The sequence below is a fragment of the Eschrichtius robustus genome, chromosome 6, assembly GCF_028021215.1.
Source record: "Eschrichtius robustus isolate mEscRob2 chromosome 6, mEscRob2.pri, whole genome shotgun sequence".
NCBI classification, from domain to species: Eukaryota; Metazoa; Chordata; class Mammalia; order Artiodactyla; family Eschrichtiidae; genus Eschrichtius; species Eschrichtius robustus.
This window is the reverse complement of record NC_090829.1, coordinates 104063120-104089808: the sequence shown is the minus strand read 5'-3', so window position 1 is coordinate 104089808 and position 26689 is coordinate 104063120. Positions and strand designations below refer to the sequence as shown.

The 26689-nt window shown below is 36.2% G+C and overlaps 1 protein-coding gene across 4 annotated transcripts in view; it reads left to right on the top strand.

The window, feature by feature from the left end:
* Positions 1 to 26689, top strand: part of NSUN3 (NOP2/Sun RNA methyltransferase 3) — a 53045-nt gene that overhangs the window by 4464 nt on the left and 21892 nt on the right. For 2 of the 4 annotated variants that reach the window (XM_068545598.1, XM_068545601.1), the window contains 3 exons: positions 6366 to 6709; positions 15693 to 15847; positions 16596 to 16717. In XM_068545598.1, coding sequence (XP_068401699.1) covers positions 6366 to 6709; positions 15693 to 15847; positions 16596 to 16717 — 621 coding nt within the window. Of the gene's footprint in view, positions 1 to 3137; positions 3258 to 6365; positions 6710 to 15692; positions 15848 to 16595; positions 16718 to 23443; positions 23827 to 26689 lie in introns of those variants that run through there. The other 2 variants (XM_068545599.1, XM_068545600.1) reach the window with 2 other exon arrangements.

Sequence of the window (26689 nt, the reverse complement as noted above, 5' to 3'; positions counted from 1 at the left end):
GTTCAGATCCCGCCTGTGCATCTTGTAGCTAGTGACCTAGGAGAGTTCTTTAACATGTCTGCGCCTCACTACCCTTGTCTGTAAAGTGGGAAAAATAGTATCTATTTCATATAATTATTTGGAAAGAGAAAATGAATTTACATATAAAAACAAAGTGTTTAGAATATTGTTTGACGTATAGTAAGCCCTCAGTACATGTGAGAATTATTTTTATTACTATTACTGTTATTCTTCATCAAGCTGTCCCATACGCGCTTGGCAAAATTAGTTCTGCCCTTTGTGTTTCCACTGCATTTTGATGATACAGCTGTTTTAATTCTTTCAAGGTTGTATTGTCATAATTTACTGACTTGTCTCTTCCCTGACAAGGGAGGGCCTTGAAGAACCAGTATCTTAAGACTTGTGCAGGTGGTCTACGTATGTATTCACAACTTAGGCAGTGTTTATATACCAGGCGTTGTGCTAAGCATTGGGAATACAAAGATGGATTATATATAGTCTGCCCTCAAATATATATGAGGGGAGGAGTAATTGGAAATCTTTATGAACTTTGGAAATTTTGTGTGCACTTCGTGGAAGGCAAGAAAAAAAGCCATAGTTAAGTCTGGCCTGTCTGTAAATAAATATATATATATATATTTAATATTCTCCTCATTAACCCAGAGGTCACATAGTTCACATATAGCAGTAAAAATTATTATATAACCAGATTGCATTACCAGAATTTGTGAAGGGGTGGGTGGGGGTGGAGTGGGCTGGTTGAGGAAGACAGAAATGAACTAGTATCTAGATTTTATTTTGACCCTTATTTGGCTTTACACACATTTTCAACCTTGATCTGTGCACACCCTGTGTAGTAGTAACTTTTAGCTCCTTTTAGACTCAGAGATTAGAAAAATTTCCAGGTGTCTCAGTTTATGGCCAGTCCAAGCCTGTGACTTGAAAGTCTGTGCCTTTTCCTCTACCAAGTGTGCTGCTTGCTGTGAAGGGTCTGGAGTCCCAGTCTTGGGAGTGTATGCACGTGTCTCCTGATACAAGGGACTCCTTGTGTGCAGTATTTTCAGCCTTTTGTTGTCTCCACCAAACACAAACCTTCGCTCAGGACTCCCAATCTGAGGTACTGTGGCTGACAAATATGGACATAGATTGCCCTTCCGTGAGAAACAAGGAGGAAACAATGTCAAGAAAGAGTAGGAGGCAGTCAGCTCATTATTAGACTCTGAAGAATAGAAATAAAATGGCATGAAAACATACCTTGATGCACTTCCATGAGTTGATTTATTCTTGATTTCTAAACCAGACTTTTAAAATGATTGAATGAGCGCCCTCTAGTGGGTAATAATAGCAATAAAACAAAAGGGATTTCTGTATTTTAACCATGAATGTTTAGTGGGTTCTGTAATCTATGCATTTATACAGAACTAAGCAGTTGTGCTTAGTGATGGGTAGATAAGATAATATTTTATCCTCATCATTAGATAGGAAGGTAGAATGGAGAATAGAATAGTAAGAGAAAAGAAAATCACACAAAAGTTGAAAATCATGTTATCATATAACAAACATTGTCCAAATAATATATTATGCAATTTTCAAGGGATATGTGAGCACAGGCAAGTTATAGCAATCAACTTCCAGATCCTCGGCTTTCATGTATGCTTTTTCAGGAGATTACTCTGCTCCCCTGTTGCCTAAGAGGGGTACTTATTCCCCTTTCCCAACCTGCCCTTCTACATTGTCTTTGTCCCACTTTACAAGAAGGGTCACACTTTCACCATCCTGGCTCTTCCACACTGCATTCCTCCAGGGTGTCAAAACTCCCCCTGCCAGAGACTATTGGACTGTAATTGTAAATGACAAAGGACTACCAAATTCTTTGACAGGTCAGATGGTCTCCAAGTTTTGCTTTCAGCGTAAGTAAAGGACCTCCAATTGAGTTGTCAGCCAACAGATTATTTAAAATATTTTTGAAGATATGTCATTTAGTGATTTGAGATCATAACTCAGAAAGAATTTTAACAAAACGGAGACATTGTTTTAACAAAATATATTTAATTCTCACCTACTTATTTAAGTGAAGGTTTTTGTCACTCCTTCTAAAAACTCAAAATAGGAATTGATGTTGAACCCTGATCGTTATAGCACTAGGTAATATTCATTGCTGGATGTATGAGGGAGAAAAAGCTCATTTCATTAAGAGATTCATTTCCTATGAATTTTTCCTTTTTATGTTTAAACAATTATCAAATTATTTATAGATTATCAAATCTATAAGTTATTTTGATCAATTTTGTACTAGTCATTTTATTGATGACTAATCCAGAAGTTACCATAAAACACTTAGAGCTTTAAGGCTACAGTGAAAACAAATTTAGTATATACACGTGTGTGTGTGTGTGTGTGTGTGAGAGAGAGAGAGAGAGAGAGAAATACGATAAGGTAATAAAGATTAAAAGCATAAAAATGTATTAGGATAAAGTTATATGGGGAAATAAAATGTAAATAAAAGGGAAAGGAACAGTGCAAAATTTCCACCTGTTCAAGAAGAGTCAGTCCATGAATCTTTAAATGGACAATGCTGGGTTTCAAAATCACTCTGGTATTTAGGTTCCACTGGATAGATTTTAAAAAGTAGTATAATTTGTATTTTAAAATGTCAATTTTTACAGTATGCTGGAAATTACATCCTTAAACATATGGTGAAGATTTTGATGTCAACTTAAAATGTTCCAGAGGGTACATAGTTTTTTTCAAAATGCTATCAGTGGAAGTACTAGCAAAATATTTGCAGGTCACTGATCTTCTAGGTCCCCATTCTGCTGACTGCTGGTGTGCTTGCACTTCTGGCCTTGGAGCTTAATAAGTGACACAGCTTCAGACTCCTCCTCATGAATCCTGAGAGGAGACCTGGAGTGTGGCGCCTGGCCAGTGTCTTCTTGAGTCTTCTAATATGTGCTCCCTCCACTGTCTGCTGGGCTACTTGCCCATCCATCAGAGCTTTTGAAGTGAGTAGCCACCAGCATCAGGGCATCATCCCACCAGTGCAAGCGCTGGAGGGTGTGTCTGTGTGTTGGGGGAAGACGAGGTTACTGGCAGGTGGGTGCTGAGACCCACATTAATACACAGCTTTGCTTTCTCAGGGCTGGGAAGTACCAGTCCGAGCAGCCTTAGCAGTCACTTCGTTGAATGGATGCTGTTGCAGCTGGTTCCCAAGGGCTGCGTATGTCAAGCTTCAGGGAGAACGGGGCCACTGGCACTAGGTGAGGGTTGGAGTAGAAATTCTCTTCTCTTTCCTGTCATATACCACTTGTGCTGCAGTACCAGGGCCTCACACTCCTATTAGGCTCTAAAGCCAGCGGATTTTGAATCAGGGACTTCTCTTTAAACAGTGATGTGACCTTGGGTAAGTTGCCAAATCTCTGAAAGCCTCAGTTAGCTTGACCTCTAAAATGAGCATAATAGCTGCCCCTCACGGTTGTTGTGATGGTGAAATGAGGTAAGCATGCAAAAAGCACGTAGTAAGCATGTGATCAGTAATTTTTTTTTTTTTTTTTTTTTTTTTATTTATGGCTGTGTTGGGTCTTCGTTTCTGTGGGAGGGCTTTCTCTAGTTGCGGCGAGTGGGGGTCACTCTTCATCGCGGTGCGCGGGCCTCTCACTATCGCGGCCTCTCTTGTTGCGGAGCACAGGCTCCAGATGCGCAGGCTCAGTAGTTGTGGCTCACTGGCCCAGCTGCTCCGCGGCATGTGGGATCCTCCCAGACCAGGGCCCGAACCCGTGTCCCCTGCATTAGCAGGCAGACTCTCAACCACTGCGCCACCAGAGAAGCCCAATAATTTTTATTATTATTGTTATTATCAGGGTGAGATGGAGTGGGTGGATTGGGTGGTAGGTAGAGAGGCTTCCCTGGGGAGATAAAGCCTAAACTGCCCCGTGAATAGCGAGTAGGAGAGGTAAGTCAGGCTGAAGGGGGTGAGAGAGGAAAAGTCATTCCAAGCAGAGGGAGCAGTTTATGCCGAGACTGTTAAAGGCTAACGAAAACTTGCTCCAGGAAATTCAGGTAGTTCAGTAGGCTGGGTGTAGGTTAAGAGGGATCAGAAAATTTATTTGTTCTGAGCAAGGGCTTATTTTATCTAGTTGTTGAAGAATGAGATAGGATAATTTCTGAAGATTCCTGCCTCACTCTGCCATAAGTACATGTTTTTAAATCTAATGAGGCTCTCCCCCCTAGAGTCTTTCAATGACTTCTCATTTATAAGAATTTTAAATTTATAAGGTAATATTTTAAAACTTTATCATCTTATACTTGACCCATATAATCTTCTGCCACATTAGACTAGTTTTAATTCCCCAAATGCACTGTCCGTCATACCTTTGTGCCTGTACACGTGCTATGGCCGCTATGGCCTTTGCCCTGGAATTTGTATTTTCATTTCATCCTGTGGCTCATTCCTCCTCATCCTTCAAGATTTAACATATTGGATAATGTACAAGAATCAGTAGTGTTCCTAAACTAACAATCCTTTTATACAGTAAGGTTAAGTAAAATATGCAAGATTAATAATCTTTACTAAGGGATCTGAAAGAAAATGTGAATAAATGGAGAAACATATTGTGGTGAAAGTTGGAAAGAGTGAATACAATAAAATGTTAATTCTCCCCAAATTTAGTGCATTTAACATAATCCTAGTCAAAGTTATTATCTATCTATTTATCTATACAAATATTTTATAAAATATTTTTAATTGACCAATTGATTCTCATGTTCACCTGAAACAATAAACATTCTAAGATAGCTTTGGAAATTGTGAAGAAAAAAAGAAAAAAGGATGGAGATTTGCCCTGCCAGATATTAACCAATTGAAAGTGTATAAAGCCAATTGAAAGTGTCTAGCCCTTTGTTAGCTAAGGGATGGACACATGATTTAAAGCTAAGCCACTTTAGTCTGTATTAATAAAATTATGTTTCTGAGCATTATTTCCCTGTTACTACATGACTCAAAACTCTGGATAGATATTCATCCAGTTTGGAGGGCAAGATTAGGATGGACTGACATAAGGTTTACAACCGTGGCGTTCATAGATTTCCTTTTAGGGTCCAGTGTAATGCATTGGTTCCCAAAGTGTGGTCCTGGGGATCAGCGCATCAGTATCACCCGAGAACTTGCTAGAAATGCAAATTCTCAGGCTCTACCTCAGACCTACAGAAAGCCCCGGGTGGGGCCTAGCAGTCTCTTACAGGCACTTGATGCACGCTGAAGTTTGTGAAGCATGTTTTTAAAGAGATTGTCATCCTCCGGTATAGCTGAAACACTGGGCTTCTGTGATGCACCATCATAGTAAGAGGCAGTGAAAAGAGAAAGCAATTTCACATGTTAGCCTCAACTGAAATTCACATGGCACACGTCCAGAGTCGCAGGTGTTACATTTCAATCCAGCCATTCCTCACATAGGCCACACCAGGGTGAGTAGCAGCTGGAATTTACTTAATTGACCGTGGTTAATGAGGCTCCCAAATAACTCAGCTAGAAAGGTCAGCTCGTAAATAAATATTTCCTGCTGTATCATTTGTCAGTTGATGTGAGCTTGTGATTGTCAACAGATCTAACTGTTGGACCAAGTAAAAAATTAGGAAGGTAAATCTCTTGGAGAGGTGGGGGCAGGGAAAGCCTGCACCATCAATCCATGAGTGATTTTTTTTTTTTTTCATGAGTGATTTTTAAACCATCCTTGGTTTTGTATCATCTGATGCACTGATTGCCTCATTAACTCTGTTACTGTAGTGTTCACTGTAGTTAGCTTTCCATACTTTTATCTTCATCAGAGGAAAACTTGAACACTCATTCCTTTAAACACCCTTTAATGATAGTACTTTTCCCTTCAGTATTAATAGACTCAGGTTTTAAATTTTGTCTCTAAGAAAAACGCTTCCTTGCACAAAAAGAGTGATAGACTAAAATCTATTGTGATGGATTTTGAGGTATGTTAAAGACAGGCCATGTTTTTTTGGCAAGATAATCTGCAGGGAGAGACTAGACTGAGGCAAGTGAGGCATTCCTCTTTAGTGCAGAGCCCCTAAAACTTGGTAACCAAGGTAAATACTATTTTAATGACCAAAACTGATACAAAAGAAAAAAACCCACGATGAACAAAATATCAAAGTTTTAAATATAGACAGGAACATAACAGTACTGGGTTGAGCAATATGGGAGCCTGAGGCAAAAGAAAAAGTCTGTAATACTACTCCTGGCTCTGAAAATCACAGGTAAGTAAAGTGTAAAACTAGGACCACATTCCCTCACTTAGTAATATAAGATTGTATTGCTGTGTATAATATTAATATCCCTCTGTTTTTCTTTTTCTCTCTAGGGATATACTAACATCTCCATCATGTTGGCAATATGCTGTGCTTCTTAACCGATTCAATTATCCTTTTGAACTGGAAAAGGATTTACATTTGAAGGGCTATCACTCACTCTTTCAAGGATCTTTACCCTACTATCCTAAATCAATGAAATGTTACCTTAGCAGAACTCCACACAGAATGCCTTCAGAAAGACACCGAATTGGAAACCTAAAAAAATACTATCTCCTGAATGCTGCCTCTCTTCTCCCAGTACTGGCTCTGGAATTGAGGGATGGGGAAAAGGTTCTGGATCTGTGTGCTGGCCCTGGAGGCAAATCGATAGCTCTGCTACAGTGTGCTTATCCAGGTAATGTACTTTTCTTTTCATAACTGACAACTTTTAAATATCCACATGTTACAAAATACTTTTAAAGTATGCGGGGAGAAATGTAAGATTGAGTTTGCAGACTTTGAAAGCCTAAAATCCAGGATAGTGTGGAAAAGAATGGAAATATTAGCTGAGGAAATAGTGTAAATAACATTTTTTTTCCAGCTACTTAATTGGCAGGTAATTGGGAACAAAACAACATTTTGTGAACACAAATCTATCAGATAATGTCATTAGCTGATAAGCTAATGACAAAGATTTTTAAAATTTTATTGTTACTTTTACATTTGAGAGTCTTGTATTGATATCCTTGTCATACTTTTTTTTTTTTTTTTTTTTTAATGAATTTATTTATTTATTTATTTTTGGCTGTGTTGGGTCTTCATTTCTGTGCGAGGGCTTTCTCTAGTTGCGGCGAGCGGGGGTCACTCTTCATCGCGGTGCGCGGGCCTCTCACTGTCACGGCCTCTCCTGTTGCGGAGCACAGGCTCCAGATGCACAGGCTCAGTAGTTGTGGCTCATGGGCCTAGTTGCACCGCGGCATGTGGGATCTTCCCAGACCAGGGCTTGAACCCGTGTCCCCTGCATTGGCAGGCAGGTTCTCAACCACTGCGCCACCAGGGAAGCCCCTCCTTGTCATACTTCTGTGCAACAAAAACATATACATTTAAAACAATATACATTTAAAATCAATTTTTGTATCATTGGACCATAAGGTTCTAAGAGAGTTCTGTCCAATAGAAATATAACATGAAGTACATATATAATTGAACATTTTTGAGCAATCTCATTAAAAATAGAAACTAGTGAAATTAATTTTAATAATACATTGTAACCCAATTAAGTCCACAATATTATTTGAACATGTAATCAAAATAAAAATTATTAATGAGATATTTTGCATTCTCATTTTCTTACAAAGTCTTCGAAATTGGCGTGCATTTTACACTTATAGCACAATTCAGTTTGGACTAGCCACGTTTTAAGTGCTCCTAGCCTCATGTGGCAAGTGGATGTAGTATTGGACAGTGCAATTCTAAAGATTTTAAAAGTTCTTCTGAAATGACTTATCATTACTATTATTAGTAGTACAAAAATGATGAAATGTATGTAATATACATTTTTTTATATATATTTGTTAAAACTAATGCATTCATTATATTTTTTTAATGAGACGATGGGACGTTTAAACTATTACTTTAGGTTTCCCTGAATGAAAATTACTTATGGTTAGATAAGACAGGGCTCAGCATCAATTCTGTCTGGTTTTTGTTTGATGGTTTTGTTTTTATAAGTGCAAATGCTGTTCACATAGATAAAAAGATGGTGGGAATTGTGTTATAGTAATCTCACTAGTTCTTTAAAACTCCTGAATTATAACCCTAAATCACATAGATCTCTTTCACCAAGCATTATTTTAATCATTTACTATGTGAACACTCTTTAGGTCTGTTTTTGATTTTGAAGAAGGCAAAGGATTAGAAACCATCTCGATTTAAAAAGGCTGTGTTGCCTAATTAGGAGACTCATTCACTTTCTCAGCCAAAGCACCAGTGTGTTGAACTGCCTTTGTTTGGAGGGCTATGGAGGTTTCTATGCTCTGGAACAACTTGTAATAAGATACTGGACGGGTGGGAAGCTTGCTCCTCATTTGTAAAGTTGGTGAAGGGCCGTTATCCTAGGAGAAGCCCTGTCCAGAGGTGTTCTCCTTTTTTAAGAAGTTGATGATCTGAAAATTAATTCTTTTGAAACTATCTAAGCCTGCTTATCCCTTAAAAAGTTGTTATGTATCCCCAGGGCATGCATATGTTAGTTTGAGGACTGCTACTTTATATCTTCCTTTGATAGCATTCCTGTTGAAATAGATTACAAACATTTTTCTGAGAACTGTGAATACAGTTGTACCAGGCATTGGTACAAATATATCAGTTAACTGTATATTTAGGTAAAACCATACTGTGTGTTTTCAAATTGTTAAAACTCTATTATTGAAGCTTGCTGTATTGTTTTGTAAGAAATCACAATGAAAGAGATTATTTTGTAAGGTTATTTTATTATTTTTATAATTTGAGCTGAAAGTGAAATTTTATGGAATCGTGTTATAAGGAGTATTTGTTATTACTTTCACTGTGTTCTTTGACAGTACTCTTATTTTGTTTGTTGCATCAATTTTGAATATAGAATTTTTAGTATTGTGAAAGATGGAAGAGAAATGCCAAATTTGGGTACCATTTTGAAAAGAAGACATTTTAATCCTAGATTATCCTCATTAGTAGGCTATAAATGTTTTACATGTTTATGCTAAGGAAATTCCAGATTAGGAATCCAAAGGCAAACAGATATATTCTAGGAGTTTGAAGTGCAGAAGAATCGTCCTGTTCTTACATCAAGGGCAATGAATTACAGGCAGTGTTCCAAGTAAAGTAGCTTTTCATCTAAGAAGGGCTAATGATAATGGTTTACTAAGAAGTACAGATGTCTTCATGCTGATGCTCAAAGCCCAAATTAGGTTAGCTACAGTGCTTGAATTTGGAATGCAGAAGCCATCTAAAAAAAGCTTTTATAAGCAAAGCTTAAAATGGTGGCTGCACTAAGTGTGCATTTATCCACTGAATTTCCTTAGACCAGTACTGGCCTTTATTCTGGGCCAGGAGGCTCACAGCTTTGAATGATTAAAAAGCTCGTATTTTAGGATGATTAAAAAAATTAGTCTACTTCTCTCTGGTCCAGCTGCTCCCACCTGTTAGCACAGTGAGGGATTGTCCACTGTTTTTTGTTCTGCTTTTGTCAGCATAGCCTTCATAATGTCCTGGTGTTGATAGAAAAAGAGAAAACAATTCTGATTCTAAGAATGACCCAGCTTGATGGAGTGGCTTCATCAACTTTCTTGCTGCGGGCTGGCCTGAAATTCTCTTTGCTGTCAGTAATACTCTTTTTACATCTAGTTGGCCTTTGGTGGTAGAGAAGATTAGAAAGACTCCTTTCTTTACTGAAATTGCTTTTGCCCTCCTTCCTGCTCCCTCATCTCCTAGAACTACCTGCATTAGGTGCACCTTCTTTTTGGAAATAACACTAGCAATGACCATTTTGGAACATGTAGTAAAAAAAAAAATAAAACATAAAGCCAAGACTCCAAAATGCTATTCCTGAAAAACCACAATGACTTCTTCAAGAAGTTTTTAAATTCACCCCTTTTTCTACTTAGCTGAAAAAAAAAAAGATTTGGTTTATCTTTGACAATTTAAGCATGAAATTCTGTCTCAATGTAGTGAGTCTTAGTATATATATGAATCTTGGATTGTGATGCCTTACATTATATATTTTAAAAAGTTTAACCAATCTAAGCCTACTTCAAATAAAATCTAGACCAAACAATAATATAGTATAATAGACCTACTTCAAATAAAATCTAGACCAAATAATAATATAGTATAAAGTTATATTTAATCTGAGAGTTATTTTAAAATGCTGAATTGAGAATCTTGACTAAAGCTACAATTTAATGAAAAGCTTCCCTGATTTTCAGGTTTAGCAATTTGAATATTCTTTATTATAATGTCATGTTTCACATCAAGTCAGCCACATTTAGTGAGCACATACAATGTGCGAGGCATTGGATGGTAGGTGTAGAGCTCTGATGGATATAGAGATAACTAAGACTTCTGTTTCCTGTGGTATGACAAACTATGTATTTTAGCCAACTCTCCTGCTGAAAATAACTTAAAAATATGGGATATAATATTAAAGAAAAACAAAATCTTTTTAAATGCCTCAATGATCTGCAAATACTCAGTGGCCAAAAATTAAGAGATTGGGAACCTAGGAGGTAAATCGAGCATTGAAGCTGGCTTTTCACTTGAGAGCATTTGCTTCCCTCGAAAACTTGCACGTTGATTTCTAGTGCTTCATGAACATGTGGGAATAAAAAAGAAGCCAGAGCCTGCTCAAATAGAGCATCTACTAGGAGACTAACTTACGTAAAGGTGAGACTCCAAAATGCTATTCCCTCCAATAAGGAAAACTAGGAAGAAATTGTCCTTTCCAAGGGACTGAAAGGAAAGCCTGTCTTCAACTTTGGTGGTGGGGGAGGAGTGGACATACCTCTGAAATTTTGTAACCACAGCTAAGCCAGTATAGACCATTACAGTGAAGTTGCAGAACGTTGGAAATAAAAAACCATCTTAATAACAGCCAGAGAGGACAAACTTTTTACCTTCAAAGGACAACAGTTAGACTGAGGATTGACCTCTGAGCATAATAACGGAAGCCAGCTTTCGGAGGAATGATGTTTTCAATGTGCTAAGAAAAGATGACTGTCAATTCAGAAATATGTTCACCAAAATATCCTTGAAGAGCAAAAGTGAAATGGACATTTTGTTAGACCGAGAGAGAGCAAGAGTATAAGGTTGTCACTAACAATTCTAGAGGAAGAGGGAAAGCCATACTAGATGGAAGATAGAAGATACAAAAAGAAATGAAGAACAAAGAAGGTGGGAAATACATGGGGAAAATCTAACTAGTCGTTGACTATGGAAGACAATGATAATAACATTTTATGCACTTAAAAAATGTAAGCCCAAATAAATCCCAAATACACAATGTCAGTAGCATCTTATTTAGGAGGAAGTGTTATAAGATTCCTATATCTTTTAGGAAAAATGGTGGCGATTGCCTTAATTTAGATTTTTCTTCTACATATGCATGTTAAAATCTTTAGGGTCACCACTAGAAGAATAGAAGTAGAATGTAAAATATCTAAATCAGAAAAAGAGAGAAATGGAATGAAATTAAGATGTGATTCTTTCCTTTGAGGCTCCTTAGTATTGTTAGACAGGGTGGAGACAAGGTATGACTTTGGGGGTTGTCATGACCCTGGTTTACACACCATCACAGATATGTTTGGCTTCACCTTTCCTACTACCCGTCACCTTAAGGCTTGAGCCGCTTGAATTGTTTCCACACTGGAGAAACCCTAGCAAAGGCTCAGGCCATCCAGCAGTTTTCTGCTGCTGTTGCTACTACTGCCACAGATTGGGGATGCCTTTGGATGGGTGCCAACTGACAAGTAGAGGTCACCGCACCTGAGTGCTTGCTGCACCTGGGCTAGGGACTCTCTGGCTTCCTTAGTACTTGCCTGGAGGGGCCAGATAACACAAACCTGAAGTGTGTGGGAGTTATGAACTCTTGGAATGGACTTTAACCAATGAGAGGCTGGATACAGGAAGAAGCCAGTAGATTATTTGTTCTTCGTCTCTAGTTCACTAAACGCCAGTTTCTGACAAGGGTCAGTAATTTCAGACTATGGACATATCCTGAGAGACTGAGCGAAGCTGTAGCTAGCTTTATTACAAACCCTCTTATATTTGTGTTCCCTCCGTGCATGATTTACTTCCTTTTTCCTCTCACTCTTGTGTCCCTGGGACTGTACCCCTTCTATAATGTAAACTTTCGTCTTAGACTGTTTTCTAGCAATTTCAGGCTAAGACAGAGCTTTCAGACACCTATTCATAAGCTGCATTAGTGAATCCTCCAAAAAGCCACCCAAAAAAACCAGTGTAAACTAAATAAAAAAGAATGTACTACCTGTACAAATGCAGCTTTACGGTGATTTTCTACTCCTTTCCCCACTAACAAAATTGATGCCATCTCTTGAGCTCCTTCCGTATAGAAATTTGGAGCCCTGGTAGTGGCAAAGGTAAGCAATGCACATGGACTCTCCTATGACATAAAATATGTTAAGTACTATAGGAGAGGTACATAGTATGTTTGAGAAATAGGCGAGTCAGTCAAGTTTGGTGGAGCACAGAATATTTTGGTGAAATAATTGAGGTAGTGGTTAAATTGAACAATTCTCTTGAGGTCTCACTATTACAGACATTTAATTAAAGCTAGGTGTTTGAACTTTATTTAGTGGGTGATGGGAAGCCATTACTAGTTTTTAACAGTGGAGTGACAACCAGAAAAACAACAGTATGTGTGTGTGTGTGTGTGTGTATACACACACACACACACACACACGTATACACAGATATTTTTGAGCAATGAGTTTACAGAAAGTTTTCCTACTCTGCATTAGAATTTCACCTTCAGTTAGTTCTCTTGATTTGTTTCCCTGGTAACCTGACAGAAATTGTCACTTTGTTTCTAGGCTTTTGATAAAAATGACCCTGACTGGTAAAATGAATGTGCACTGGGAGAAAGAGTAAATAAACCCTAAAGACCTGATGGGGATGCCATGCTTTGGGCCTGAGTGCAGTGACTCTTGTAATTGGGCATGTCCCTTGTGGGGACCCTGGAAGCTGTGCCTGTGGAGTTGTTAGAAGAGGTATAGGCTCCTGTGGGACATGAGGCTTTTAAACCAGGACAGCTCCTGCACCTGCCCAACATGAGGCTCATCTTCTTGCACCTGAATTACCACCTGTGTGGGCCGCCACAAGGCCTTCCAAGAAAAAGCAATGTCTCACCTGCCCTCCTGGCAAAGGACGTAGTTTCTGTCCTGTGTAGGATGATGCCAAATGTGGCCTGTGTGAATGTTTAGTTGAATTAGACCTGAAAATCTAATGGTTGAAAATACCACCTTAAATAAGATAAAAAAACCTAGAAATTATAAAAGTGATATGATTGACTATTAAAAAAAATTGTGAAACTTATGTACTTAAAAAGATACTACAAATAAATTCAGAGGACAATTTAGGAACCATTTGCAAATCAGATGGCAGATAAAAGGTTAATATTCAAAATATGAAAATACATCTTACCTGTTAGTAAGAAAAATATAAATAGTGCAATGAAAAAAAAAAAGGTCAAATGATAAGAGTAGGCAGTTGACAGAAAAGCAAAACCAAATGATGAATAGGCAAATGAAAAGAATTGTGTTAGACAGCAAGGATTATACTACAGCATAACAAGCCATATCAGACTAATAATAAAACTTACTTCTGTGAGAGTTTGGTGGTGGGACAGGGTAGTATTTACTAAAACTAAAAATTCCCCTACCCAAACCTATATATTCCTCTGGTAATATCCCGTTAATAATAAAAGCACATTATGAAAGTACACTTTTATAAAGATGCTTATTGAATGTTATTATTAGTGACAATAGTGTGAATGCCCAACAATTAGCAATGGTTGAATAAAGGAGGACACATTTTTTTCTATGTACTATTTAGCAGCCTTTAAAAATGATTTATATATCTACTGATTGACTTGGTGGTATTGCCTTTGAAATATTGGCATATATGGGACAGAGAAGTGTGTAAATATAATCCTGGGTATGTAGACAATTATATAAGCATATGTATATGGGGTAGTTGGGCAGTTGGTGGAGGGGGTAGATGAAGAGTAAGGTGAAAAAAAGATACTACAAAAATATATAATTCCATTTATATAAGTTTTATATGTGCATATAGGCATAAAGAAATATGGTATGATTATTAAAATGTTAGATGGTGCTAATCTGAAGACAATGGGTTTTAGGTAATTTTTGATGTTCTTTCTTTATATTTTTATGCATTTAAAAATATGCTTATCTTTAAATATATATTATATGAAATTTTTGTCACTACATAATAAATATATATAAATATTTATAAATATATATTCAAATAAAGGAAGAACAAAACAACTATTTTATTAGGGAGAGAACCATTTGCTAAATGCCTTCTGTTACTGAGAAGCAGCATGGCATGGTGCTTAAAAATAAGTAGGGCTCTGGAACCAAGTGTCTTGGTTTCCTGCTCTGTGAACCTGGGCAAATTACTTAACCTCTCTTGGCCTCAGTTTCCTTATCAGTAAAACAGAAACCATAATAAAATTATCTCATAGGTTTGTGAGGATTAAATGTGTTACTACATGTAAAGTCTTAGAACAATGCTTAGCCTTTAATAGGGACTCAAGAATTGTTAGTAATTATTATAAACATTTGTTGTTACTACTTTTGCAGTCCTATGCTAGATATGTTACTAAAATATCACAATTACTTTTTTTATTCCAGTTTCATTGAGATGTAATTGACATACAGTACTGTGTAAGTTTAGGGTGTAGCATTTAATCTTAACAACCACTTTGTAAGGTAGAGATGGTAAAATTTCTCCTGTGTCCTCTTAGGGCTTCTGGCTGTGACCAACATAAGACAAAGTAACAGGAGTCAAGCATACAGATTTTTTTCTCTTGGCCTTGACGCTGTGTTTCTGGTGATAAGAATGTTTCTTTCCTCCTGGCATAGGGAGGGTATCTTTCACGTGGGAGTACACCTCCTGCTTTCAGGAAGAAAAAGAAAGGTCAAAATGCCCTTCCGTGCATCAGCTGTTATTCAAGTGCCTTTAACTCAAAATAATCAGTATGTCAAAGCAGCATATTTTGAAGTGGTGTGTTCTGAACCCCTTCACTAGGGACAGTCCCCATTTTCCAGATAAGGAAACTGAGACTCTTGAGGAGAGCTAAGTAAGGTCCCCAAAGTCTCACAGCTCATAATTTGAGCCCATGTATTTCTTATCATAAAGCCAATTACACTTTACATGCTTTTTTCCACATACCACATTTCGTTTATTTAAAATGCAGGTGTTCTGTCCTAGAAGGAACTTTATATATCATTTACTCTTACGAATATATCATTTACTCTTAAGAGCTTTAGGAGAGAACTGTGTCTGAGGTGTTGGTTGTATAGCATATGTTTAGGAATCCATAATTCTCTAAAGGTTTTCATCTTCAAAATGAAATTTGAATGAGTAAATGGTGAGAGCTTCTGAGAGGCTCTGTAGGCATGACTATGGTAAATGTTTTATGAAGTGTTTGTGAGTGTATTTCTGTTTTTAAACATAAGAGAATCATAATGTTTACCTCTGAGCCCTATTTCTGCGTAATTATGATGAACCAATTTCTTTCTGAAATTTATTTGATCAAAAGTGGAAATTTAACAATTCCGTTGTGTTCGTTTTAAAACTTTTTAATCCTTTACATTTAGGTTATCTTCATTGTAATGAACACGATGGTCTGAGATTGAGGTGGCTGAGGGAGACGTTAGAATCTTTCATCCCACAGCCTTTGGTAAATGTAATTAAAGTGTCTGAATTGGATGGCAGAGAAATGGGAGATGCCCAGCCTGAAACGTTTGACAAGGTACTTTTATTACATTGTGACAGACTGATAGACTCCCAGTGATACCACTGTTATGTTGCTTTGTTGTTGTTGTTTTCCATCTGCTTCCAGACATAGCCTCATACAATTACTCAGTACCCTGGGAAATTTTGATAAAGTGAACATGGAAGCAGTTTTCATTTGATGGTCAGAATGTTCAAAGGAAGCGGAAACATTGAGATTGGGGATTATAGAATGCTTTTTATTTCCAGGTACCTCTAAGATACTCAGGAAGAGATCAGATATTATTTGGGTCAGTACTCAAACATGTGCACAGTATTGCTTTAATTCAGTAACATTTCATATCAGAGTATGACAGTTGAAGGAAAAGAAAGCATTTCAGTAAACTGAAGTTGAATTATTAGTTCTTAAAAATAAATGCTGAGAATTCAGAAGTATAGTAACATCTGTTTAAAATGAGTAACTTTTGTAAAAGTTTCTGCTGTTATCAAAATATGAAATACTGGTAGATATTAGTAGACTGTTAGTCCTCTCATTGCCCCTCCCCCCTAAAAAACCCAAACACTGAAAGTGCACAGGAAATTTTTCTGTCAAGTATTAGTGAAGAAATGTCATAAAGAACTTACCAAGGTGTATTTTTGGTTTTAAAATAAATTTATTTATTTATTTGCTACTTTTTGTCATGATTTACTTAGCTTCCCTATATACTATGTGTCTGAGGATATATTTTCAGTTCATAATTGCATTACGTGTCCTTTTTTTTCTGTAGGTGTTAGTTGATGCTCCGTGTTCAAATGATCGAAGTTGGTTGTTCTCTTCTGATTCTCAGAATGCAGCCTGTAGGATAAGCCAAAGGAGGAATTTGCCTCTTCTACAGATAGAACTCTTAAGGTGAGGGCTATTAATATAAAAGCTCACTTCGGTTTCTAATATAATTTAAGTAGGCATGACAAAACATGACACAGGGCAGCTCCCAAATGGAGGGTTTCCTGTGTAGGTGTCAATAATTAATCCTCCAAAGTCTGCACCCAGAAAATTCTCAACCTCTTCCCTTTCAGCTCTTGTATTATAATGTCACCTCTGCCCCCTCCGTCCCCCCAGCCCCTCAATGAAATCTAGTGTTGCTGTGCATTGTCTTTTAAAGGACACACATGATTTTACTATGGTTTAAAGCTGTTTGCTTATCAGGACCATCCTGAGCGTAGGATTCATCACTGTATTCTTTCACCAGAGTATGAGCAGCCCCCGTAAGAGTAGCTTTGGACCAGGACACATTTTTTTTAGTAATGAACACATTGTTCTCGGTGATTAGGAAGTTATAGTTTGTTGTTAGCACTTATCTCTCCTCTAAGAATTTTCCAGAAGGGCATGACCACCGAGAGATACTTGGTTTCTTCAGAACAGAGCCATTTTGGGACATCCTGTCCTGGTTTCAAAAGAAATTTATACTTATACCCTAGTCCCAAGTAATTCCTACTGTTTAATGTGGAACAAAAATTCTTTGGACTATTTAAAATATAGTTAAGTGATAACTTATCACTCATTACTTCTTACATGTGGAATGAGAATGAGTGACAGTTTATATGCACTGCTGACAACATGCTTTACTTCCAACTTCTGATTGACTCACAACAGTGAACATATGCCATTACCAAAGTATTAACAACCAGTACTAATACATGGTCTTGTTTTTGTACCAGATTATGTCTCAGCTCATTCTGGTGATTCCAGGTAGCGCCAACCAGCGGGTTCTTAAACATTTTTCATCTGGCAGTTAGATTATTCGTTTGTATTCTTCCAAGGTCAGCCTTTCATTTACTGTAACACTGAGATAGTTTGAGAATTCTATGCCACCTTTCCCTTCTACCTCTTGGGGTGTCGCATTGATCCAACTCTAAGTCTTTTTTCTCACCTAAACTTTCTTGATCTGGCTCTTTAGTTAATTATTCCTGTTACTTCGGGCTTTGCCATTGTGATGCCTTAACACGAACAGACACTAAATCTTATGGTGGCTTATTAGCATTGTGACCTCTAATTTTTTTTTAAGCTGTAAGCAACCAGGCTTCCTGAGGATATCATTTTTCTTCCCTCTCATGAAAACTATATATATAGAGAGAAATACGTTAAAAAAAAAAAAAAAACTGCTGTTATTGTGTAAACATTGTTCTGAAACTGGCTCCTTTTTGTTCTTAATTTTTCTTGAAGTCTTTTCCTTGTAAACCTACTTTGTTCTCTTCACTCTCCACAGTAAAGCCAAATCTGATCTGAAATGTAAATCTGATCATGTTGTTCTCCTGTTTGAAGCCTGCAGTGGTTCCCCGTTACTGTTAAGACTTCAAATTCCTTAGTATGATATTCACATCTTCTTTGAATATGGTTCCTTATTCTGAGGCCAGTGCATTTCCTGTTTCTTATGCTTAAGAGTTCTTCTTCTAACTCATTCTCCCCGTTCTCTTGGCTATCTCTACTGGTTCTTTGGGAATCAGCTCTGAGATCTCCTTATTGAAGCCGTACCTAACTCCCTAGGACTGGGATTGGTATTCCCCTCATGTCCTTACCTTCATTTAAAAATATATTGTTTGCCAGCTCCTCCGCTGGACATGTGCCTAGTACTTGTCTCTTTCTTCAACAAGACTGTAAACCCCATGGGAGAAGGGATTGTCTTATTGTTTTTATTCCCAATATGCAATTTGGTGTCTGGCATGTAGAAGGGGGTTCAGTAAATAATTGTTTAAAAACATTAAATTACAAGGGCTGAATATTTAGAATTTACACATGTAATTAAATTTATAGCAAAGTTAATCTGACAAAAATAATGACATAATCATTATTGTACTGCATGGTAATTAGGCATAAATGTAAAGCAATTCACATAGTTTATTTTGATTAGTATTGCATTTACATAACCAAAGCATGGTTTTAGTTTCAGTTTAGTTTTTTCCTCCATTTAATACATATCCCTTAACATCGTATAGCATTTTGATCATCATCACAAAAATCATGCATCTGAGTAAACCTCACATCCGCACCGTCTTGTGCCCTAACAAGTGAGGCTCTTCTTTAGGGTCCACCCCTCTCTCCCATCATCTTACTCCCCAAAAGAAATGGCTTTAGCATCACATCACTTTAGTAGCATATTAACAGGGTGCAAAGGTGACATCTCAATCACAACGGGTGTAGGTTTTCATGTTATTATATGTGATTGGGAAAAGACCATCACACCAGCCCCCTCCCATTCTTTTCCTTGAGCAGCTACTCTGCATTCCCTGCCTCTGATGCCTGGTCTGTGTGAGAGGTTTAGGAGCCACTTGAGGCAGCTGAAACTCTGAGCCCCTTGGCTGTGTGATTATGATGGTAAAGGGGAAAGAGTGTGTGATACACAAGCTATAGTCACAGATAATGGTTCTAATTCCCTAACGTCTACAAATTTGGGGGTTGAAAAGGTAAAGGAAAAAATGATAATGCCAGCCACAGTCTCTCTTTTATCTCCTGCCCCTGACTCCAAAAAATGAAAAAAAAAAAAAAAAAAAGACTATAGAGACTATAGTAATTTTCTCATCAGGGATAGCTCTTTTACTATGTCACATACAAAGAAATTTATCTTATTTTCTTCCAAATCTTCCTCATATAGTTATTGCCTTGTCATCCTTTAATAAAAGACAATCCTTTTATTCCACAGTAAGAAATAGAAGGTTTTAAATGCAAGCATATGCAAGAGAATAAATACATTGATGTGTATGAGTTTTAGTCAAAAGTATAAAGGATTGATAGCAGATCCTTATTTGCATTTGCAAAGAACAATTAGAAAGCAAGCAAGCGAATATTGCCTAGCTTGATATTATAGACAGAAGATGGCACTCAGAAGGGAGAAAAGAAGTGAGAAGGATAGTTGAGTGGCAAATAAGGAAAGCTTTTTGTTTGTACTATTTTGTCGAAAACTGAATTTGTATGTTTCTGCATGTCTGCTGACAGATATGGTGCTCAAAGATATTTTATAGCTTCCATGGTTATTATTCATTCACTTTACCAGAAATCATTCATATTTACATTAAATAAGCAACCTGAATAGTATTCAGAATTTTAGCTTCTGAAAAACCGATATTCTATTACCAAATATTCTACAGCCAAACATTAATCTTACACATGTTTTTATGAATGTGATACATCAGTGAAAATCAGCACTTTAATAGAAGTTTCTTGGCGTTAAACTTTTTAAAAGGAGTAATGTAGATATGTAATAGTTTTTTAGAAACTCTTTAAAAAAGTCAATGCATGTATATAATTATATATAATCGTGAAAATAGTAATCTGATTTTATTTTGCCATGAAAAGCTTATTGGAAGGCACAATGATGACAGGAAATCCCAAACCATATGAGTTCATTGTACACTTATTGGGAACTCTTCAGTTTATCCATACAGAGATGGAAAAATTAGAATCTTCTATTAAATTTATACAACATGAACATATTAGCTATATACAACTCTCACATGCTTCAGAAGATGAGAAAGTGGGACAAGGATGTAAGGAATAATTGAGTAAGCCAGTTCTATTAATGAAGTGCCATTTGAAAGTATACCTTTATTATCTTTTCTCAAAATAATTTCTGAGACCAGTCATTTCTGTTACATACTATGTATGTGCACACTACATGATATTACACTTAATGGATATTTACATTGCTTCCATGTACTGGCTATTGTAAATGGTGCTGCAATGAACATTGGGGTGCATGTATCTTTTCGAATTATGGTTTTCTCTGGGTATATGCCCAGGAGTGGGATTGCTGGGTCATATGGTAGTTCTATTTTTAGTTCTTTAAGGAACCTCCATACTGTTCTCCATAGTATCTGTGCCAATTTACATTCCCACCAACAGTGTAGGAGGGTTCCCTTTTCTCCACACCCTCTCCAGCATTTATTGTTTGTAGATTTTTTTGATGATATGGCCATTCTGACTGGTGTGAGGTGATGCCTCATTGTAGTTTTGATTTGCATTTCTCTAATAATTAGTGATGTTGAGCATCTTTTCATGTGCTTTTGGCCATCTGTATGTCTTCTTTGGAGAAATGTCTCTTTAGATCTTCTGCCCATTTTTTGATTGGGTTATTTGTTTTTTTGACATTGAGGTGCATGAGCTGTTTGTATATTTTGGAGATTAATCCCGTTTTGGTTGCTTCATTTGCAAATATTTTCTCCCATTCTGAGGGTTGTTTTTTTGTTTTATGATTTCATTTGCCGTGCAGAATCTTTTAAGTTTAATTAGATCCTATTTGTTTACTTTTGTTTTTATTTTCATTACTTTAGGAGGTGGATCAAAAAAGATCTTGCTGTGATTTATGTCAAAGAGTGTTCTGCCTATGTTTTCCTCTAAGAGTTTTATAGTGTCTGGCCTTACATTTAGGTCTTTAATCCATTTTGAGTTTATTTTTGTGTATTGTGTTAGGGAGTGTTCTCATTTCATTCTTTTACATGTAGCTGTCCAGTTTTCCCAGCACGACTTATTGAAGAGACTGTCTTTTCTCCATTGTATGTTCTTGCCTTCTTTGTCATAGATTAATTGACCATAGGTGTGTGGGTTTATCTCTGGGCTTTCTATCCTGTTCCATTGATCTATATTTCTGTTTTTGTGCCAGTACCATACTGTTTTGATTACTGTAGCTTTGTAGTATAGTGTGAGAAGTCAGGGAGCCTGATTCCTCCAGCTCCATTCTTCTTTCTCAAGATTGCTTTGGCTATTCGGGGTCTTTTGTGTTTCTATACAGATTCCATATATATTTTAGAATCAGCTTGTCAGGTTTCCTGAAAAACTTGTTGAAATTTTGATTGGAATTACATTAAGCCTATCAATTTGGAGAGTTTAGACATTTTCCATGATTTCATGATATTGGTAAGTTTATTAAGTCTAAAAATTTGTCTATAGATTCTTTTGGATTTTCAACAAAACTTTCATAATTATGTAATATATTGAAATAGATATATGTAATTTTTCTAGAATCTGTATGATAATATTTTGCTTAGGATTTTTCCATTTGTGTTCATAAGTAAGACTGGCCTATCATTTTTCATTCTTGAAATATTATTAGAGTTTAGAATCAGGGTTATACTAGCCTCATAAAATGAATTGAGGAGTGGGCTCTCCTTTATATACTCTGGAATAGTTTATGTAACATTGCAGTTATTTTTTTTTTTCCTTATATGTTTGACAGAACTGCAGTTGAAGCCATGTAGTCCTGGAGTTTTCTTTGTGGGATGAATTTTGACCATTGATATGGTTTCTTTAATGGTTACAAGACTCTTTTAAGTTTTCTCTTTCTTCTTGAATTAGTTCCATGAGTTTGGAGGGATTTTGTTTGTTTATTTGTGTTTTTAGTAATTTTCCTCTTTCATCGATGTCTACAAACTTGTTGCCATAGAGTTGTGCAAAGTATCTCCTTGTTATCTTTTTAATATTTGTAAGATTTATAATATCTTCTTTTTATTTTTGTTACTCAGTCTTTCCTGAGGTTTGTCAAATTTTTATCAAGATACAGTATTCAAAACATTGTTCATCTTTTTTATTGTAAGTTTGTTTTCTATTTCTAAACATATGGGGATTTTCTGGTTATCTTTCTTATTATGTTCTTATTTTTATTATGATCAGGAAACATATGCTATATCAACCCTCTGAAATTTATTTTGACTTGCTTTATAGCCACATATTAGGTCAGTGTTTGTAAATATTTTATGTTGCTTTGAGAAGAATGTGAATTTTATATTTCTTTATTAGTACAGTGTTCTATAAACGTTCATTCAGGTCATTTGTTATTCAAATCCTCTATAGTATTACTTAAAAAAACCTGGTTCTTCAGTTAATTATTGAATGAGGTGTATATGATTTGGATTTGTACTTTTCTCCTTGTAGTTCTGTCGAGTTTCATTTTATATATTTGAAGGCCATGTTATTAGTAGAATACAAATTTTGTTTTGTTCGTGGTTTTCCTGCTAACTTTAGAACTCTTAGGGGCCACCCTGTTTTGGCTATTAAAAAATGGGGCTGTACTCTCCCTACTTAGTCTTGAGCTAGACAGTACTGCTTCTATTTGTTTTAATTGTCTGTGCTTTTGAATAATGTTTAAGTTGAATAGCTTATTCTTTAACTTAACATAACTGTTAAGTATATAGTGGGGAGCTGCTTAAGTATTTTTAATAAGGGAGTGACATGATTACATTTATATTAGAAAGATTTGTTAATTCCATATAGAGGATGGATACAAGGGTGCAAACAGAGAAAGGAAAGCTAATTAGGAAGTTGTTGACATTTTCAAGGTGAGTAATGATTATCAGTGGGTAAATGTTAGGACACAAAGGTGTTCAAAATAAAGTGATACTTAAGCATTTCATTAACTTATCACAGTTGATTCAGTTTGTAAAATATCATTGTTAACAAGAATTTAAATTATTTTTTCTTGGTAACTTGAAAAGCCTCTAATGGATATCAAACAAAATGAAACTGAGCAGATAAGTTTAATAATAAGTATATAATAATTATATATAATATAAGTATATATAATAAGTATTTGAAAAACGGGAGCACATAAATTTTTCTATCTTAAAAATGTTGAACTTTTTTTTCAAGATTTCTAAATGGTGACTGGCAAGTATGGCAGAGGATGACCTGGCTATTTTTGACTCAGGAGGAAGTGCTTCTTTGTCATTTGAGTATTCCTAATTGTCACTTGGTGATCTATGTTATTTTCGCCTCCCCTGAATCTTCTGAATCTTCTTTCTGCTGGGAACAATAATTATGATCCAAAGGATTTGACCTAAGGCTGAAAAAGCAAGATTAAACCAGCCTATTCATCAGGCGTCCCTGTGACTCTTTTTTCTCCCATCAGAAGGGTTTTCCTGTCACTTGGCCTCATTCTGACAGTTGCTACAGGTATCTGAACTTGCCATGCTATTGACCTAAATGGAGTCACTAAAATGCCTTTAGTAAACTTTATGGGCTTTTAATTCGTTTATAACCTGGCCACTGCAGGAGTCAAATGATTTCATTCTTTAGTAAGAGATAGCTGTTGTTTTCCTGCAAAGAATCATTTAGAGGACAGTGGTTTTCAAACTCTAGTCTGTAAATATATAGGGGTTCTGTAGCATTGTTTCTGGAGCCATCCTGAGGGAAGAGGGAGCCATGACCAGGAGAGCCTCTTAGTTCACCACAGCAAATCCAAGTAGAGCCATGATACTTCCATCTGGTTAAACCTGTAGGATTTTATTTGAAGAAGTTTCTTGTTACTAAAGAAAAATTGTTGAAATAAAAGTCTGAAAAACTCTTTTAAACCAGTGATAGACAATCTCTATTCATTCATAAACATATCTGCCACGGGCCAAAATCAAGTCAATTCTGGTGGTTTTGTTGAAAACTTTTTAATTCTTTTTCTTTGTATGAGTGAAGAGACTATATCTGATAGTAGATCAAAGACCCTATCTTAAAGTTTGGCAGGCCTAAAGTCGTCTGTTGTCACTCTTCTCTAATTTAAGCAACACAAAACTGGATTCCTCATGTTCAGTCTTAGCAGAGAGCTTTTAATTCCTAACCCACCCTCCCATAGCATCTAAATGAGGTAATTTACTTTTGGGAAGATGTGCTAAACTTGTACATCTTGTACAAGTAGAAACGGATCATAAATATGTTAAAACTTGTCATTTATAATCTATTTCAGGAGTGTCTAGTGTCATTACTCTGCTCTACCAGTATTACATAAAAAATATCTCTTCTTCAAGGTAAAAACTTGCTGCCAGTAGGGAGAAGATAATTATCAGCATAGTTTTGTTTCTTAGGCTGATAAAGGAATAGCTACTGGATATAGTGTCTCTGAAAATAGCAAGCTTGGTCATGTTTCTTTATCTTGAATTTACAGAACTTCTTTGATAATAAAGTTTGATATCTAGAAATTTGATTACTTACTGTGAACATAGTGAAGATTACCCTCAAGGGTTGTAAAATAATACTTTTAAAACTGATGATAGCGCTGGGTAACTATCCACCTAGAAATATATGTGTTTTAGATGCTTAAAGTACCTGAAACTTAATTTTGCATCTGCATTTATTTGATAAATTGTACATGCACTTCAACTTTTCACCTTAATGTTTTCTTTGGCTGTAGAACATAATAGTGGTAGGGATTTTTTAATTTGATTTCTTGCCCAGGCTGCTGTTTGCCAGCAGAAGTAGTAAACTGATACAAACAAGAGTGACATGATGAGAAACAGGCAGTGGGAAAATGAAAGAAATGGGAATTGCTGAAAAGGAACAAAAATAGAAAATTGGAAAGGAATGCTAGAAGCCAACAATGAAACATGGGAAAAAATACATGAAATGGTAAGAAAAAGTAAATGAAACAGAACTCCCCAAAATGGTTAAAGGAAGAAAAGATATGAAATGTTGTGGAATTAAACTTCTAGGATTGGGGGCAGACAAAAAGGGAACAACTTAGAGATAAAATCTTTATGGAGCTCATAACAGTTGGTTAAAGTTATAGTTTTACCATTTGTTAAATTTTGTAGTAATCAAAATATTTCTGTTGGTACATCAAATTAGGCTAATATATTTTTTAAAGAGTAGATTTATTTTCTTCCTTTTAAATCAGACTGCCTGTCCTCCCCCCCACACCCCCACCACCTCCTTTGTTAATTTCCCTTATGTTACTAGAAAGGCAGTGTCAGGGATAATATTTGTTTTTAAATGTGTCTTAACTGCATTTTTGGTACCACATATCTCAATTTTAAGATAGTGACCATGGTTTCTAGAGAGTCAAGTTCACTTACTAAAAGTTACCTAATTTTTCCACTCAATGAGAAATGAGAGCACAATTGCTAAGCAGTAACCTTCGTTAACAGATTACTTTCTGTACGAGTTTATTGTTGGGAAGAGGAAAAATCTTTTTTTCTCATTTTAAAAAATTACTTGTTGGCAAAAGCTTTATTATTATTATTTTTCCTAAATGAAGCCTCTGGCCTCTATTATTTCTATCTTCTATATTGTAAGAGTTGTAGGTTGCTTGAGCTGTTCCCTACTCAGAAATTTTTGAGTGTTAGTTGCAATTCAGTATATTCCTTTGTTTTGCACTGAAAAGTTCTCTTGTTGACCCACCTCTTGATTAAGGTAACATTCATTCATTCACTTATTTTAAAAGAATATATTTTGAGAAGATACTTTCCAGTTGCACTATATATAAAAAATACAAAATGAATATAGCATAGACCCTGTTTTCAAGGAGCTGGAAATTTACTGCTTGGGAAAAACAGAAGAGGGAGGAATTCCATGGGGAATCAGTGAAGGTTTCAGAGACTAAGTAAGCTTTGAAGTGGGTCTGGAAAGATGAATAAGAAAGCTTTCTTTCTCATGGTCAAAAGGAAAGTGAAAAATAATTTATGTAAGCATTAGAACTTGCTAAGCATCTAGAGAGATGGGACAGAGAATCATCGGGGATCCAGGCCCTGTCTATCTTCTACCTTATGGTCCAGAGTGACAATTCCAACTCTTACTGTTTAATCTGCATTGCAAGTAGTAGGAAAGAGCAAAAGAGCACACCTCACATTACTTCCACTCACATCTTATGGGTCAGACTTAGACATATGACTACCTTTAGTGAAAGGCAGTTTAGGAAATTAGCCTTATCTGTACCCAGTTAAAAATTCCATTACTATAGAAGGAAGTGAGAACAGATATTGAACAATTAGAAGTATCTGTCACAAGCTGGAAATCCCTTGATCAGATAACACTGGAGTATGCAAAGAAAATTAATAAGAAAATCCTTTAGCAAGAGAACCAATTTGAAAGATTTCACAGTAATCAAGAAGTAGATGACAAAGGCCTTAACTG